Raw genomic sequence first — 19,487 nt, 5'->3', positions numbered from 1 at the left:
GATCATGTGACACTTAGATTGCACACAAGTGGACTTTAACCAATTACGTCACTTCTGAAGGTAATTGGTTGCACCGGATCTTATTTAGGGGCTTCATAGCAAAGGGGGTGAATACATATGAATGCACCACTTTTCCGTTTTTATTTTGCATAATATTTTGAAACAAGTAATTTTTTTCATTTCACTTCACCAATTTGGACTATTTTGATATGTCCATTACATGAAATCCAAATCCATTTAAATTACAGGTTGTAATGCAAAAAAAAATGAAAAACACCAAGGGGTTGAATACTTTTGCAAGGCACCGTATCCTTCTTCTGTCATTCTTAATTGACTCTCCTCGTCCCAAGCTCTTGGTAATTGTTGCGGTACAGCGGCTTAAAATCAAGCTTGCATAGAACTGAAGGACTTTCTACATCAGTAATAAGACTAGCTGCAGTTGCATCTGTGTGACTGAGCGGGACGCCGAGAGAGAATGTCCTAATGGACACAAAGTCGTCATCAAGACTCAGGAGGCTTCATGAGTATGTAAACAAGCGACACACACAGGTAGTCTGGTAGTTAGAGCTTTGGGCCAGTTACCGAAAGGTTGCTGGTTTGAATACCTGAGCCGACAACATGATAATCTGTTGATGTGCCCTTGAGCAAGGCACTTTACCCTAATTATGGCTGACCCTGTAAAACAACACAATTAACTGTCCGGTGTATGTGACAATAAAATGTTTTATTTTCATTTTGTATTACTTACTGTTATTATGATGTCACCAAGCAACAGAGTTATTCAATATGTCCATCAAAGCCTAACCATCAATGGAGATCCATGGTTGAATATCCGCCGGTACATCTTGAGAATATCCAACATGCTAACACTTTACATTAAGTTTCTGTTTTCTTATACCTGTGCAGTAATGCTGTAATTACACTAGTAACATTGTAATATCTCTTTGTTACATAGTATTTTCTAAGTGCAGTTACAAAAGTGCTATGTAACAAAGCAGTTACAAAAGTGCTATGTAACAAACGGAATGTAAAGTGTTAGCAAAAATACTTGATACCCCAGAATTTTACATATCAAATGCATAATTTTTTTGTTGAAATTGTAGCGCCAACACATTTCAATAATTTTTGAGTGTTGATAAGTGATGCAGTAATCTTTTCTTTAATAACTGTAACAGCAAAGTAAAAGAACAAGTCCTGACAGAGGTTTTCAAAAGTGCTTTCCGGTGCAAGAGGACACTGACATATATCATAAGAAAGTAAATCTCTGGCAATACATACCGATATGTAAAATGCACCTGTTAAAATGTTTAATAAGACAATAAAACTAAAATCGGTTAAAATGTCAGGTCAAAACAAGCAGAACTAATTACACTAAAAATAAAATGAGTAAAAATAACAGAGGAAATGTTCAAATTGTCAAATTAAGGGCAAGCTGAGAGTTAGGTACATGAGTGGTAATACAAGACTAACTACATTTCCGTGTCTTGTGAGTTGATGGTGAGCAAGTCATTACGTCTGACAGACAAATAACAGCGTTGATCTAAGTCACAGGTGTCAAACTCATTCCACGGAGGGCCGAGTGTCTGCGGGTTTTCGCTCCTCCCTTGTACTTGATTGATGAATTAACATCACTAATTAGTTAGGAACTCCCCACACCTGGTTGTCTAGGGCTTTATTGAAAGGAAAAACCAAAAACCTGCAGACACTAGGCCCTCCGTGGAATGAGTTTGACACCCCTGATCTAAGTGGTGTATATTCAATGAAGCAGATTCTACAACATAAGACGTACTTGTATATGAAACCTCTGCCACAGAGTATACCATTGGACATACTATTTACATCCTTCATTGCCTTTAAAAGCAAGGGTCTCAAAAATACTCCTTCCCATATCAGTTCTTAGAAAAATAGTGCTTTCTATATCAGATTTGAATATTACCTTTTGAATATTCTAAAACCAAATTCAAATGCAAATACATATAAACCTCAAGGACTAGAAGAACATTGACATCTTGACTGTAGACCCAATTCTGGCACTTTTTTAATACAAATGAGTTTACAGTATGTAACACAAACATGTCTTCTTTGCATCAGCAGCGACCGCCTAGTGGCTCAAGAGAAAAGACAGTGGCCTCTAGGGTTAGTCCCATTTTGAACCCCTCCTGTAAAACAAGGGGGAGAATGGCTGTTAGAAAAATACATGAATCCCATGTCAATCTGCTCTATAGGAAGAAAGACGTCAACTGGAGGTGGTCGGTATAATCAATACTGCAGTTCCTCTTTGTCAGCAATCTTTGAGAGACATTGCAGAGTCTTGAGCCGTGTCTAGACTTGACAGTTCCAAACACGTCATGCGTCCACTACAGCTACCTATTAAATGTGTCTACAGAGTCCACATTGTGTCCAGATTCACTTTTCCCGCTCTATATTCAAATGCCAGTATGCATTATGCAAACGGTAGAACAAGCTAAATCTGATAATAGCACAACAGCAACTTGATGGCAGTAGCCAACTACTGTAGCTAATGTAAGAAATTGTAATAGAGACTGGAAACTAGTAATAACAACATTTCAACATAAGCCATCTTTTATACAAAATACACATACTCCTCATTTCTCTTGGACATATGCTGGACTTATTAAGACAACAACCACAGACACACACAACTCCCCTCCCCCATGACAACCACAGACACACACAACTCAAGGTTGGAGCACAAAACAAAGAACTATCTCAGGAACCAATGGAACGTTGACACCAGGCCTGATCAGGACTACCCAAGACCCAGATCGACCAATCGGAAGGCCAGACTACAAGATCAACCTACTTTGCTTGTTGTCTATATAACCTGTACAAACTTTTTAGACTGCCTCTTTTCCTGACGATTCCATACGAATCAGACAGAAAGAGCCTTGCTGCAAGATTTTACTAAGATATCTTTACATGTGATTAAACGGCCTTAATATAAAATTATCCACCTCGTCCTATGTCTCCTCTTGTTCTCCTGTCTCCAGTAAACGTTTTATCAACACTAACTAGCCAGCTAACCTCTGTAACTAGGTCAGCAAGCTAGCTAGCAAAGCCAAAGAGATTGCATACAGGTTAACATAACTATTTTTCAAAATATGCTAGCTAGCTAGGATTTATGAAGCCAGCAAACATGTTCCTCACACGCTGGGAACGTATTTCATCCAATGTTTAATGAAAAAAGGTGCCTTTTGCTCCCAAAACACAACTTTTCTGGATACTTGGTGAACTGCACTGTTGGTTAAAGGCTTGTAAGTAAGCATTTCACAGTAAGGTCTACACTTGTTGTATTCGGCGCATGTGACAAAAAGTTTGATTTGATATAATTTGATACTTGTGGGCAGAGAGCTGATGCTCTTTTGATAGCCTGATTGTGTCAGGACTGAGGAGAAATCAGTACACAATGCAGCCAGTCTTTTCAATGCGATCTTCGTGCAGTGCTACATGTAGACACAGCCTTGTTGAGCTGTAACCAAAACACCGTAAAATATATTCATACAGGCCCCAAGTTCTTATTATTGCTTGGTCCAAAATAGTAGGCATCCAAGTCCACAAAGTAATGGTTAGGGGATATGAAATCTAGAATGTCTAAGCACTTCAGACAAATAACAAGATCTGAGGAAGCTTTGACCCAAATCCCTTCAAAGAAGTGTAAAACCCTCATATACAGTCTACACCATAAACCACATAAGCATCTGTGTCTGATCTATGGATGTAGCAAATAATAACTACAGGACTTTTAACACATCACTACTGTTGACAGCCAGGTACACACACCACAGTATTAGATCAGATGTGTTATTCATAGGGCTATGAGAGTTAAATCATTCAACTGACGTTATTATTGTCTGAAAGTGTTCAAAATTCACTGAAAACATCCAAAATACATAATCTATACAGCTAAAAACAACGTGATGTCAAAACCAGTTGACATTGAGGTTAAAGAAAGTGTGCTTCATCAATTTACCAGATTTTGCTTAGACAAAATTAAAACGTCAATAATCTTGTAATGGTTTTTGTATAAAAAGTCTTAAAAGTACAGCTGTTTGAGCAAATTCTGAATTTGCGATTAATCACAAATCCTGCGATTAACTTGATTACATTTTTCTATCCTTTGACAGCCTTAGTTATTTATTCATATAATTCCCATTATTGTTGCTGTGAATGATCAAATCAAAGAGACTGACTGAGAAAAGTAGCTTCCATAGCCAACAAGGTTAATAAATATATATTTTTCTAAAATCACACTGTTTACTGGAAAATGTAACTTCAACTCAATGAAAAACATGTGTACAGCAATATGAAAATAGGACATTTCAAAATGCTTGGTTTTACTGATGGACTGTATGCAGACAAGTTACAACAGAGTCAAACTGAATACATGCAAATCGATTCACGATGACACAGTCACTGTCACGACAACTACAAGAAGGGTCAAAGTAGTGTAACGGTACAAACCATCTCTGACGCTGCAGCAAAAGGGGGAAAAGAGAGATGGAAACAGATAGTTAAGACAGAATTAAAGGCAGGAAGGAGAGGAAAGAAGAGACATTGCACTGAGTAGTATATTAATGCCTCCTACAGGAACTACTTCAGCATGCAGGTAGCCTAGTGGTTAGAGCATTGGGCCAGTAACCAGCAGGTAGCCTAGTGCATTGGTCCAGTAACCAGCAGGTAGCCTAGTGGTTAGAGTATTGGGCCAGTAACCGAAAGGTCACTAGATCGAATCCCCGAGCGGACAAGGTAAAATATGTGTAGTTCTGCCCCTGAACAAGGCAGTTCATAGGCCGTCATTGTAAATAATAATTTGTTCCTGACTTTCCTAGTTAAATAAAGTTTTTTTTTTTAAATCCAAAATTGTTATGGCTCCATTCAATCAGTAGCGCAGAAGATCAGCATTGTAGTGTGATTAATATTTAAAGGCAAGGCTTCCACGTTTGCAAGGCTTCCACGGTAAACACTGCATATGTCAGTTCAATCGGAAATTACCTTTACATTTCAACCACACTACAAAGCAGATCTTCCGCACTGCGCATTGAATCGAGCCCTTAATCATGTACGGACAGAGAGAGGGATTACGTAAACGTTTGTCGATAGCAATTTGCAGCTGGATGCTACAGCAAATTTGCATGTGTTAAAATCTCAGTGTTAAACTTCATATGGCTGGGGGAAGTATTGAGTAGCTTGGATGAACAAGGTGCCCAGAATAAACTGCCTGCTACTCAGGCCCAGTTGCTAATATATGCATATTATTGGTAGATTGGATAGAAAACACTCTGAAGTTTCTAAAACTGTTTGAATGATGTCTGTGAGTATAACAGAACTCATATGGCAGGCAAAAACCTGAGAAAAATCCCAGGAAGTGGGAAATCTGAGGTTTGTAGGTTTTCAACTCATTGCCTATTGAAGATACAGTGGGATATTGGTCATATTGCACTTCCTAAGGCTTCCACTAGATGTCAACAGTCTTTAGAACCTTGTTTGATGCTTCTACTGTGAAGTGGGGGTGAATGAGAGGGGATTGAGTCAGAGGTCTGGCAGAGTGCCATTAGCTGACCATGCGCGTTCACGTGAAAGTTAGCTTGCCATTGCATTTCTTTTCCATTGCATTGCATTTCTACAGACAAAGGAATTCTCCAGTTGGAACATTATTGAAGATTTATGATAAAAACATTCTTAAGATTGATTCTATACTTCGTTTGACATGTTTCTACGAACTGTAAGTTTGGAATGTGTACTGAACGCGCAAACAAAAAGGAGGTATTTGGACATAAATTATGGACTTTATGGAACAAATCAAACATTTATTGTGGATCTGGGATTCCTGGGAGTGCATTCTGATGAAGTTCAAAGGTAAGTGGAAATTTATAATTCTATTCTGACATCTGTTGACTCCACAACATGGCGGATATCTTCATGGCTTGTTTGGGCTCTGTACTCAGATTATAGCATGATGTGCTTTTTCCGTAAAGTTTTTTTGAAATCTGACACAGCGGTTGCATTAAGGAGAGGTTTATCTAAAGTTACATGTATAATACTTGTATCTTTTATCAACGTTTATTATGAGTATTTCTGTAAATTGATGTGGCTCTCTGCAAAATCACCGGATGTTTTGGAGGCAAAACATTACTTAACATAACGTGCCAATGTAAACTGAGATTTTTGGATATAAATATTAACTTTATTGAACAAATCATACATGTATTGTGTAACATGAAGTCCTATGAGTGTCATCTGATGAAGATCATCAAAGGTTAGTAATTAATTTTATCTCTATTTCTGCTTTTTGTGACTCCTCTCTTTGGCTGGATAAATGGCTGTGTTTTTCTGTGAACAGGTGCTGACCTAACATAATGATATGTTGTGCTTTCGTCGCACAGCCTTTTTGAAATAGGACACTGTGGTGGGATTAACAACAAGTTTCTCTTTAAAATGGTGTAAAATACTTGTATGTCTGAGGAATTTTAATTATGAGATTTCTGTTGTTTTTGGCGCCCTGCACTTTCACTGGCTGTTGTCATATCGATCCCGTTAACGGGATCCCAGCCATAAGAAGTTGTTTAACCACTTCACAAACTACCGTTTTGTGATTTGCAGGTATGATGTGGCTCATGAGCCAATATTGTCACACCACAATATCGAGGATAACTAGGGCATAACTAAAGGCCTTATGAAATGTATTGTATACAGTGCCTTCAGAAAGTATTCACACCCCTTGACATTTTCCAAATATTGTTGTGTTACAGCTTGAATTTAAAATGTATTAAATAGAGATGTTATGTCAATGGCCCACACACAATACGCCATAAGGTCAAAGTGGAATTATGTGTGTGTGTATATATATATTTCTTTTTACAAATTAATTACAAATGAAAAGCTGAAATGTCTTGAGTCAATAAGTATTCAACCCCTTTGTTATGGCAAGCCTAAATACGTTCAGGAGTACACATGTGCTTAACAAGTCACATAATAAGTTGCATGGACTCACTCTGTGTGCAATAATAGTGTTTAACATGATTTTTTAATGACTACCTCATCTCTGCACCCCAACACATACAATTATCTGTCAGGTCCCTCAGTCAAGCAATGAATTTCAAACACAGATTCAACCACAAAGACCTGGGAGGTTTTCCAATGCCTCGCAAAGAAGAGCACCTATTAGTGGAAGGGTAAAAAAACAAAAAAACAATGAATATCCCTTTGAGCATAATGAAGTTGTTGTGACTCGTTTCAGGAAACTAGGCGTATTTCGTGCATCACTACTTCACAGGAGAGCCATTAAACAAACTTTTTTTGGGGGGGCAGAAATGCCTTTGGAACATGTGAACATTTATGTGCCTTAATAACACATTGGTATGCCATCTGTAAATACAAATAAAATTGTTAAATTACGAGCCTAGTCAAATAGCAACCTTCCCGCTAGTCATGATTGGCTGAGACAATGAGCGGGCTGGACATGCCGAGAGATGAGTTCAGTTTGGTCTTCCATGTAGCCTGCATATGTCTATTTGAGCTGGTCAGCATGCCTAGGTAATCCTGTCTAAGGTGGCTTTAAAAATATATAACGTTATATCGCGTGGTAGAACTGCATAAGTGTTGCTCTCCACTTTCTGGAGGACCAAGTTTTGAAATCAGTTGAATTAGAGTATGATAACTAAGGAGATGACGAAAACACCTGTATCCGGATTACATTTTCAAACTAAGTAATGGCATCCGTGACAGGGAGAAGCGTCCATTCTATGTTTACGGGTAAGATAGTCTAGCTAGCTACATTTTCAGATATGACACATTTCTAACTGACAGAAATTTGTTTTCATTTCAAGTTAATGTTACTGTTATCCTTTTCTCAATAGGGGGTGCTGTTTTCACTTTGTAAAAACTTAGTTCCCAAATTAAACTGCCTCGTACTCAATTCTTGCTCGTACAATATGCATATTATTATTACTATTGGATAGAAAACACTCTCTAGTTTCTTAAACCATTTGAATTATATCTGTGAGTAAAACACAACTCAAGTTGGAGCAATTTTCCTGTGAGGAAGTGAGAAATCTGAAATCAGGCAGGCTGTTCTGGGGTCCGTTTATTAATTTGCATGTCTTCTATTGGTCGAGATGCACTGCATACGCCTTCCCCTAGATGTCAGAAAATAGTGAGAATTGGAATGGAGTTGCTAGGCAGATCTGAGGCCATATAAAGGGTCTGGGAACGTGGGGTCCAGTCTTTTCATCATTCGCCATGACGCAAGACAGACCTCAGGATTGCATTCTGGAAAGCTCCCGTTATAGGCCTTAGATATATCCGGCTCTGATTTTATTCGATATAGGTGTTAAAGACATCATAATGTTGTTATTTTAAACCGCGTTATATCAGTTTATATCAGTATATTGCGATTTTCGGATATTTCTTAGTGCTGCGTTATAGTGAGTTGGACACATCTTCGCCACATGGCTAATGTTTACTGCTAATTCCAAAGTTGAAGGCGACAATCTACAACCGAGCAACGATTCCTCTGGACAAAGGACAACTTGCCCAAGATTCTGATGGGAGCTCATCAAAAAGTAAGAAGTATTTATGATGTTAATTCGTTGTTCTGTTGAAAAATGTAAAAATACTATTACACCATTAATTTCGGTGCGGTCTCGGTGCGGTTACCATATTAATATGAACAAATTTAATAACAAGTATAAACTGGATGGTTTGAGCCCTGAATACTGATTGGCTGACATACAATGGGTATGATAACACTTTTCTTTTTACTGCTCTAATTACATTGGTAACCAGTTTCAAATACGCTGTATGTCGTAGTAACGTTAATTTTAAAAATCTAACACAGCGGTTGCATTAAGAACTAATGTATCTTTCATTTGCTGTCCAACCTGTATTTTTTAGTCAAGTTTATGATTAGTTACTGATTAGATTAGGTGCCTCTAGCAAGATTTCTCCCGACATTTTGTTGGCAGCTTGGCTACTATTCTCATTGTATAACCACGATTTGTGCCGCTAAATATGCACATTTTCGAACAAACTCTATATGTATTGTGTAATATGATGTTATAGGACTGTCATCTGACGAAGTTTGAGAAGGTTAGTGAAAAAATTAATATCTTTTGCTGGTTTATTCGTTATCGCTATTGTTGGCTTGAATCAATGCTGTTGTGTGGTTGGCTATTGTAGTAAGCTAATATAATGCTATATTGTGTTTGCTGTAAAACACTTAAAATCTGAAATATTGGCTGGATTCACAAGATCTTTGTCTTTCATTTGCTGTACGCTGTGTATTTTTCATAAATGTTTTATGATGAGTATTTAGGTAATTCACGTTGGTCTCTGTAGTTATTCTAGTTGCTTTGGTGAGAGTTGTGGTGGTGGCTGTAATGTAAAACTATGATTTATACCTGAAATATGCACATTTTTCTAACAAAACATATGCTATACAATAAATATGTTATCAAACTGTCATCTGATGAAGTTGTTTCTTGGTTAGTGATTATTTATATCTTTATTTGGTCGAAATTGTGATAGCTACCTTTGCAGGAAAAAAATGGTGGGAAAAAAAAGTTGTGTCTTTTGCTATCGTGGTTAGCTAATAGAAATACAGAGTGTCTTCCCTGTAAAACAATTTAAAAATCAGAAATGATGGCTGGATTCACAATATGTGTATCTTTCATGTGGTGTCTTGGACTTGTGATTTAATGATATTTAGATGCTTGTATTTACTTGTGACGCTATGCTAGGCTATGCTAGTCAGCTTTTTTACTGATGGGGGTGCTCCCGGATCCGGGATTGTGATGAAGAGCATCTGCTAAATGACTTAAATGTAATGTAAATGTAAGTAGAAGTTAGCTTGCTAATGTTAATTGGCTGGCTCGATAGCTAACGTTACGTGGATGATCTGTGTAGTAGTAATATTTGTATCATCTAAGAGCCATTTGCTTTGCTAGTTATAGCCTAATTTCAGCTAGCTAACATTGAACCTGGTTTGTTAGCTATCTGCAGATTCATGCTGGTTAGTAATGACATGAGTTGGGATTATGGTTCATTGTTTAGCTAGCTAGCTACATGTCTTAACAAAAGAATCCACTATGTATCCATTTCAATAGGGCGAGTAAAATGGTCAGTGAGCTGTTCTATCATTTGTGTCTGGAAGTACCTAGCAAACTAGCCAGTTAGTTTGGGTGCTTGACTGCTGCTGTTAGGTCAGCTAGCTAAGGTTGCGTGTATTGTCTGTGTAGTAATATTATTCGTATTTCAGAGCCATTTGCTTTGCTAGTTATAGTCTAATGTTAGCTAGCTAACATTGAACCTGAGCTGTGTTCTGAATAACCGTACTATTTGTGACGTGAATTGAGTATATAGTATGCTTATTTGTCATATTATGGATATAGTTAGTATACCAAATGTTCCCGGATGTCGTACCAAATTCGCCAAAATATGAAGTATACATGTGTAACAGTATTGCTTCCGTCCCTCTCCTGGCCTCTACCTGGGCTCGAACCAGGGACCCTCTGCACACATCAACAACAGTCGCCCACGAAGCATCATTACCCATCGCTCCACAAAAGCCGCGGCCCTTGCATAGCAAGGGGAACAACTACTTCAAGGTCTCAAAGCAACTGACGTCACCGATTGAAATGCTATTAGCGCGCACCACCGCTAACTAGCTAGCCATTTCACATCAGTTACACATGCAGTAGACACTATTTCTGTGCTTTTAGGGACCATAATGCAATTCTTCAGAAAATGGCAGTGGCTTCACAACGTTTACAGATTTGAAGAAAATGGCGGAAAATATGCAGCCGAAGTCCATCGAGTGCAGATACAAATTCATTGCTAAAACTAATGACAAATGTTAAGAAACCGTTGAGCAATGCAATAAAGTAATGTCTTATTAAATAATTTGTTAGCTACGCTATCCTTACGAACCGCATAGCATAACGTTAGTTGGCTACTAATACATTGAACTTGCCAGGCAGTATATTAACTACCTGCTATCTAACCAACCAACGTTTATTGACTTGATTATTCACATAATTCTTACCTAAGTGGTATAGTCATTGTGCGTTTCAATGGACATTGTACATTCTGGCTATCTACTACGATTTCAGAGCCCTCTCACGCAGAATAACTGATGAATTTACGAACGCTCAACACCTGTTGAATATGGTCGGTGTCAGGAAACGTCGGCAATTTTTTTCCCAATTAAATTGTTGCCAGCAGCACAGTTACAGTCACCAACGCTCTGGATAACCAGCTCTGCTAGGGTGAGTAAAATGGTTAGAGTGAGGTGTTCTCTCATTTGTGTCTGGAAGTAGCTAGCCAACGTTAGCCAGTTAACTTGGGTGCTTAACTGCCGTTGAATGCTCAGATCAACCCTACTCCGTACGTCCAGTGTGCGCTCTGGCACTCCAGATTGAATTTACGAACCCACCCGAAATGGTAAAATGTTTGGCTAGTCATTTCTTATGCTAACAAGCTAGCAAGAGGTTGCATAGAACAGCATCAACTTCCGGTAGACAGGCAAAGCTCTAGTTTGCTCAACTGAAACGATACCGTTCATTTCCAGTATGCTAAAATGAACTAATAGTATGTAGTATATACTCCTGACGCCGTAGCCAGTATACACTTCCTCAAAAAGATAACTCAAGAAATGTAATTTTTACAATAGTTGTACAATTTTACATCTAAGTAAAATATTTTTGGTGCAGTATTTTTCAATAAAAAAATGTGCATGAAAACGAGTCATCTCTCCTTGAATGACAACAAAGACTTTACAGAAGAATCGTTACTGTTGACCAATCACCGACGAAGTGGTATAGACTTCGGCTCTGAACATCGGCTTGCCTCCAGTCCAAAACGAACAGAACGTCACAAAACTTTGTCATAATATATGCATGAACTCTACTGAACCGTTTTTGCTGGGAAGCATGAGGACGCCTTAACAGCAACAACTCTAATAACGTGTTAATTTAAGTCTGAATTTGCAACATCCATGGTGGAAGGGACACAACACTCTAGGGTTTTTAGTTTGTCAACACTTTGAAAAGTGTTAGTTTAACACTATCTTGGTGGGCCACATAATTTCGAAGAAAGTGTTAAATTTAACACGCTTCGTGTTAAAATTCTGATGTCAAGTTTGCTGTGCATGTTCCCAAAGTTTAATTCCAATTAAAATAAAGAGTTTGAAATATAAAAACCCCATGGTTCAGTTTTACAGTTAAATTCCTCTGACAATAGGCATTTATGTGAAAGACAGGTGAGCACTGCAGTTCAAACTGACATTGTATTTGTAATTTCAGACAAGCTGTGCTCCAACTTTAAATACCATTAAATCAAATATAATCATGACAGTTATATTCTAAGTATATATTCATGCGCAGAAAGAAGTCCAACCTGCCTCTTTAAAAGAAGCAATATAATATACATTGTTATAAGCATCTATAAAGCCACAACTAACAGTTGTTGTTTGGCGTCCATGATGTGACAAATTATTGTTTTGCATCTGCAATCAGTGACAACTGATCATTTACATAAAGTTTGTTTCCATAAAACAATAGCTTTGAAATAGCTAACATATAGAATATAATAATATTTCATTCAAGCCCTAAAATCCAATGGCTGAAGTTACAAAATACCTATATCTCATAAAGATAACAGTGAATTACAAGATGATTAAAGTGCATTTTCAACACAGTGCTATTCGACTGACTGAATTCTTTTCAGCTGACTAACTGCAGTAATATGCATCGACGATTCAACATCTTGCTAAACATATCTTGCCATAATGTTCACAATGTCAGACAAAGAAAATTTTGCCCATGGCCAATATTGAGCATCATAGTCAGGAAACAAAACCTTTAAGAGCCAAAATGCAACTATTATGAACAACTGAAGTTGGAAACATTTCTGGTATATTGATATGTTAAATTTTATATAAAACAAAAATGAGAGGGTAGGGGCCCACTCCCCCTACTAGGGTGGAGGTCTACTCGGCAACACTTTATAATGTGGTGGTTCAACCGCTACTCTTACGAGTCCATTAAACAGGGCTTAAGATCATTCACAGACATGCAGTCACCTGCATCTCGTCCAGCCTGGACTGGATATCCGGGGGGAAGTCGGCTTGCCCACAGGTGAACGGATCGAAAGGTTCCGCTCCAAATAGGTCTTTACCTGTGAGAGAGACAATATGTGAGATACCACAACGTAGTAGGAGTTTAATTTACATTGGTAACATTTATTTATTAAGTATATATAAACATTATTCATGACAGTTATTATAAAGTGTAACCTAAAATATATTCTCTCTAATGACCACGACCCATGGTTTATGCCTTACTCTGTGTGTGGTTCAATTCTAATTCACTGTCATCCTTGATCTGTAAGGTAACCAGAGCAGTGTACTCACTCATGTCTGGAGGAGATGTTGTAGTGGGGGGAGGGGGTGTGCCGTTGCTTGCGGGAATTGGCACCAGGGGTGTGACAGCAGAGAAGGGAACCATGTCAAAAACGTCTGTGGACATCGGGGGTTTCAAGGAGATGCTGCCAGCCTGTGAGTGTAGAAAGTATTGGTTCATTCCAATGAGCAGTAGTACTCTGACCTACATTCTGAAGTCAGAGTTATGAATATGCATTTCAAGTCAGACTGTAGTCCTAATATAAAGAGTGCTGAAATCAACTAATTGAGACTTAAGTCTTAAGCATACTTTATATGTATCTGCATTGTCTACTGTAGAATACATATCAGCCAAAAAGAACAATTGTTAATTAGAAGAAATGGAACTAGAATTCAAGAAAGAAAGGCTGAAATAATGCTAGTTGTACAGTACGCGAGGCCGCGGGATGCTGCACCCGTCGGCAGGCTTTGGGAGGAGAGCAGGCTTAGCCGGAGGAGGGGTTAGTAGGCCTGCCGAGAGGTTGGACTCGGGCGAGCTCATAGGGGTGAGTGTGACCGAGGAGATCTCGAGACACGAGAAGGACGTCAGATTGTGACACCAGAAGAGCGAGGAGGGTCTTGAAAGCATGTAGGCCTCGTTAGTAGAGTTTATGTGCAGCTGCTGTGAAAAGATCACATGCATACGATTTAGTGGAAGACTGAAAGTGGCTTGTTAGTTCACATGACAGACATCTTACTCTGGGTAATATGGGTTACTTAGGGAAGTCTAGAGACTGGAAGGGCTGTCCATGCAGTTCTTACTGGTGGTACAGGAGCAATCATCAATTGCTCCTCCAGTTCCCAAAGCTGCTTCTTTAGCCCAGAATTTTCCGTTTCCAGTTCTTGAATCTGTGAAAAATAAGGATGCTCGTTTTAGAATGGTTTTAGAGCTACCTACACCTGATATGGAAATTGCCTGTTAATATCAATATCATTGTTATGGAGGTGTATGATATCTTCAATCACTATCCCATATAAAGGAGCAGTCACACTTGTCCAACAGCTGAATCTTACTCTTTTCTGTAAGGTTCCTATCTGTTTCCGTGTCTCCACATCTTTCCCACCAGACTCGAGGAACTTCTTGTAGGCCAAGTCAAACGCCTGGCCAATAGTGAGTGTTACCTCTTCTGCCTGGAAGACAACAGCATCCTCCGTGACTTTTTTACAAAACTCTTTATAAAATGGTCCAGAACAAATTCTTAATTTTAGAAGGTCAGTTTCTTTATTATTGACTAGGGGTTGATGACACATGAACAACTGATGGTGTGGAACATGAACTCAAAACGTAAACTCTCAGGGTGTATTTTATTACTCTCAAAGTGTGTATTTCTTACACATTTTTCACTGTCAAACACGTAGCAGAGGTGTTTGTTTGATTCGGAGTCTTTGCAGATGAAGGTGAATATCCTTTTATCAGTCTTGTCATCTGCACAGAAGGATATCCTATGCAACTGGCAGTTGTACTGGACATCCTGAAAATAAAAATAAAAACTTCAGTTTGAGACAACACCTTCATGATAACACTTCACATGAATGCTTCCATAATACGCATACAAAAAGAACGTTGAAGAATTTATTTAAAATCCATGCCATGTTTAGTTGACTTACCTTTGTCTTGGGATCTAAGATCTTCACTCCGTAAATGGAGATTTGTAATTCCACTTTTTGTGTCTTCTGTCCCTCTGACTTCTTGATATGTCTTTGAAACTACAAAGAGTAGAAACATTACATTAAAAGTATAATGGTAAATGGTAATCCGACATGCCCTGGCTCATTCGGAAATGTACAGTATATTATTGAAAGTCATATCACGCAATAATTATAACCGGTTGAGGGCCCTATTTACCAAAAAAGGGTATCCAAAGTAATTTAGAAACTGTCATTCTTCCAACACAGTGAAAATCTTATTTGAATAAGGTTGATTATCAATTATGCGATCTGAGCTTATTTTTTCAGACTATGAACACTCATTTTCTGAGTGCATGAATCTGATAGAATTATTTTTGTTTATCACCAAAACCAATTTAGGGTTACATATACTGCATATAAAGAGACCAGAGCACTTTCAGGGACAAATGGCGAGACAACAAAGAGAAAAGAAACGCTATAATCAGTGTCTGTCAAGTGTGGAGTTGAATATATTCAAGAAGAGGCTGAGTCTCCAAAATAAGACTATATTCAATGCTCTTACCTTGGTCTGACCTGAACTCCACACTTCAGATTCATTGAATCTTGTGTCAAGATTGATTATATGACTTAATTTGAAGGTAAAGGTTAAAGGTTCAGAAAATAAAGGGGAAAAAAGAAGATCAAAAGAGAGATGTGGCACATGACCGGGAGAGCTGTACTGATAGGCTCTGGCGTTGACCAATGATGACTCAGATATTGTGACCCATTTCCTGAACAGCCTTACAGCAAAGTTAAGATAGGAGTGGATGAGTATGAAAACAAGTTTCCTCTTGAATGGCCTCACAATGGAAATGTTGGCAGAAGAAAACAGCAGAGTAGGTAACATGCAGAGAGCAGAGTGAGGCAGAGCAAAGGAGACCAGTGTCAGCACAGCTGGCTTAACTCTCGCTGAAGGAAAATCCATATTTCTAAAGATACCAAAATTAGGTTAGCTACAAGCAGCTATATTTTTTACTTCACTAGTAAATAATTATGATATCCATGCAATTGTAAATTCTTGGGTACAAATTGCGTAAATTCCTGGGTATGCTACATGCTTTTTCACATACCCTCAGATCTCAAAAACAGGGTATAACTTGGAAGCTAATTGCTAATACTTTACATGGAATTCTGTCTAGAATGTAAACAGTATGGTTAAATATGTCTGAATTACAGTAAACCAAAAAATCTTCAGTTTTAGCGGATCAACATTTAGAAATAAAAACCAACCTAAATGTCTAGATGTCATAAGGTGAATGCACCAATTTGTAAGTCGCTCTGGATAAGAGCGTCTGCTAAATGACTTAAATGTAAATGTAAATGTAGATGCCCAACCTGGAGATCACATTTCTGTCCAATTTTGGAGACCCTCTTTATACTCATCCTTAGATGAAAAAGTTCTGAAATACAGCTTAAATTGTATTTATTGTACCTTTATTTAACTAGGCAAGTCAGTTAAGTTCAAATTCTTATTTTCAATGACGGCCTAGTGGGTTAAACAGAACAGTGGGTTAACTACCTGTTCAGGGGCAGAACGACAGATTTGTACCTTGTCAGCTCGGGGATTTGAACTTGCAACCTTTCGGTTACTAGTCCAACGCTCTAACCACTAGGCTACCTGCCGCAGCAGCAGCAGATGTGGCAGTTTGAATTGAGGTTGCCAAGGAAACAAAGTCTATAGCTAACTTACCTTTAACTTTCTAACTGCTTCCTTAACAATCTCTGTGCCTTTCGGTTGGTCAACTTCTGTGTTTCCAAGAAACTAGAATAAAAAGGAAAAAGGAAAGTGCCAGTTTACTTTAGGCATACAGCTATAGACATTTATGATACAATCATAATGCACTATAAAACTGTTAACGTTTCTATGAAACCCTCACAATGTAGTGTATCGAAGAAACAAAAGAGTTGTGGGAGGGTTTGCAGGACATTTTTTTCTCCAACAGATGGAGCCAAGGACCTTCAGACCAAAGCTTCATCTGTCCATGGAAACAGTTGCTCTGCCAATATGTCTCGTTTACATTTATATCATCTTATGCAGAGCGATTTACAGTAGTGAGTGCATACATACATGTCATACTTTTGTTTTCAGCTCGGATGGTTAAATTATAAGTCTGGACTTTCCTCTGCTAGGGCCTCCCATGTAAAGGCAACATGCTGTTTCAACATGACATGGAGTAACATGAAGGGTCTTCTATAAAAATATGTAATGTTTGCTAAGATACATAATTCATCAACATGATGTAACAGTTGTTTCAACATTCAAGCCATGGATATCAGTGGTTCTGCCCATACTGTACACTGGTCAATGAGTGTGCCCACTTCCTTCCTTACTTCCTCATTTCATTCCAATACAGAACACACAGTGGGTGAACAATGGACAAACAATGCCAAAAATCTGTGCAAACGTTGCCAAAAAACCGTGCAAACGATGCCAAAAATCTGCAAAAACGATGCCAAAAATCTGCAAAAACGATGCCAAAAATCTGTGAAAACGATGCCAAAAATCTGTGCAAACGATGCCAAAAAACTGTGCAAACGATGCCAAAAATCTGCAAAAACGATGCCAAAAATCTGCGAAAACGATGCCAAATATCTGGACAAACGATGCCAAATATCTGCGAAAACGATGCCAAATATCTGGGCAAACAATGCCAAAAAAGCCCCTTCACGCTCCTATCAATATAATGCAAAGACGGATGGGCCCCAGCTTCAAATGGTGTAAGCGTTTCACACTGCTGTAACAATTGCTGTCTGCACTCAAGGACACATGTGAGTGCAGCCGGGTTATGCTAGTGGGATGCAGCGAATGACAGATGCGTTACATGGGATTGAGTGACTCATTCCTGACCTGATGCCTTCTGAGATCTATCACCTTGGGGAGTTCATTGGTACAGGTACAGTTCCCTGCTGCACCTCACTCTCACCCACTGCCTTATGTAATGTTCACTCTCCTGTAATGTTCCAGTCTGCAGCAGATGTGGCAGTTTGAACTTTCTACTTTCTACTTTAGCCTTTTGCTTCACTTCAATGAGACATCTCTGGAGGCGCTTGATGCTCACTGACAGGCTCTCTGCCTCAAATAAGAGGGTAGTCTTTGGGTGAAGCACAGCCGAAAACAGCCCCGAGACAGGATACTTTGTTCCCAAGAGTTGGCTTTTAAGGTGCGTGCCGCATAAGAAAAGACAGAGAAGACTAAACAAATCCGTTGTTTAGTAACAGTCTGTGTTTCCAGTCCAAATCTACTGCTATGTTTGCAGTCAGTAAGGAAGTGTTTCTAGGCTGCCTGTGTGTGTTTGTGCTCTTTGACTGTACTGCAGTCTGAAGCAGACACCTTGTTCAGAGCTATGGAAAACTCAAAAGGTTCATATTGAGTGTTTTTTTTAATATTTTGGACAAAGCCATAGTCAAAACCAGTATGTAACAGAAAACAATCAGAGAATTATTTCCAAGTAAACTTTACTTTTTCAAGGTCTACCCACAGTGCAAAAACTGGTTGAGTAAACTTTGTTTCCACGTAATTTCAACAAAAACAATTAAATGTGATGATATTGAATTGAGTTAAGAATCAACGTGAAAAACTGATTGGATTTCCAAAAAGTAATCAACTAAAGGAAATTGTCTTTTTTGACCCAACTTTTGAACCAAAGATTTTCTATGGGGTTGAAATCTGGAGACTGGCTAGGCCACTCCAGGACCTTGAAATGCTTCTTACGAAGCCACTCCTTCATTGCCCGGGCGGTGTGTTTGGGTTCATTGTCATGCTGAAAGACCCAGCCACGTTTCATCTTCAATGCCCTTGCTGATGGAAGGAGGTTTTCACTCAAAATCTCACGATACATGGCCCCATTCATTATTTCCTTTACACGGATCAGTCGCCCTGGTCACTTTGCAGAAAAACAGCCCCAAAGCATGATGTTTCCACCACCATGCTTCACAGTAGGTATGGTGTTCTTTGGATGCAACTCAGCATTCTTTGTCCTACAAACACAACGAGTTGAGTTTTTACCAAAAAGTTATATTTTGGTTTCATCTGACCATATGACATTCTCCCAATCTTCTTCTGGATCATCCAAATTCTCTCTAGCAAACTTCAGACGGGCCTGGACATGTACTGGCTTAAGCAGGGGGACACGTCTGGCACTGCAGAATTTGAGTCCCTGGCGGCGTAGTGTGTTACTGATGGTAGGCTTTGTTACTTTGGTCCCAGCTCTCTGCAGGTCATTCACTAGGTCCCCCCGTGTGGTTCTGGGATTTTTGCTCACCATTCTTGTGATCATTTTGAACCCACGGGGTGAGATCTTGCGTGGAGCCCCAGATCGAGGGAGATTATCAGTGGTCTTGTATGTCTTCCATTTCCTAATAA

General features: G+C 38.8%; 1 protein-coding gene across 11 annotated transcripts in view; it reads right to left on the bottom strand.

The window, feature by feature from the left end:
- Positions 1–705: 705 nt before the first annotated feature.
- The window catches only part of LOC129820830 (PTB domain-containing engulfment adapter protein 1-like), a 170,227-nt gene continuing 151,445 nt past the window's right edge, over positions 706–19,487 (bottom strand). For 9 of the 11 annotated variants that reach the window (XM_055877834.1, XM_055877833.1, XM_055877837.1 and 6 more), the window contains 9 exons: positions 16,815–16,886; positions 15,065–15,163; positions 14,791–14,928; positions 14,471–14,587; positions 14,219–14,305; positions 13,851–14,078; positions 13,430–13,571; positions 13,100–13,194; positions 706–2,159 (listed from right to left, as the gene is read on the bottom strand). In XM_055877834.1, the coding sequence (XP_055733809.1) occupies positions 2,088–2,159; positions 13,100–13,194; positions 13,430–13,571; positions 13,851–14,078; positions 14,219–14,305; positions 14,471–14,587; positions 14,791–14,928; positions 15,065–15,163; positions 16,815–16,886 (1,050 nt within the window). In that variant the 3' untranslated portion in view covers positions 706–2,087. Of the gene's footprint in view, positions 2,160–4,482; positions 4,494–13,099; positions 13,195–13,429; positions 13,572–13,850; positions 14,079–14,218; positions 14,306–14,470; positions 14,588–14,790; positions 14,929–15,064; positions 15,164–16,814; positions 16,887–19,487 lie in introns of all 11 variants that reach the window. The other 2 variants (XM_055877841.1, XM_055877842.1) reach the window with 2 other exon arrangements.

This window comes from Salvelinus fontinalis, chromosome 23 (assembly GCF_029448725.1).
Source record: "Salvelinus fontinalis isolate EN_2023a chromosome 23, ASM2944872v1, whole genome shotgun sequence".
NCBI classification, from domain to species: Eukaryota; Metazoa; Chordata; class Actinopteri; order Salmoniformes; family Salmonidae; genus Salvelinus; species Salvelinus fontinalis.
This window is presented reverse-complemented; position numbering and strand designations above follow the sequence as displayed.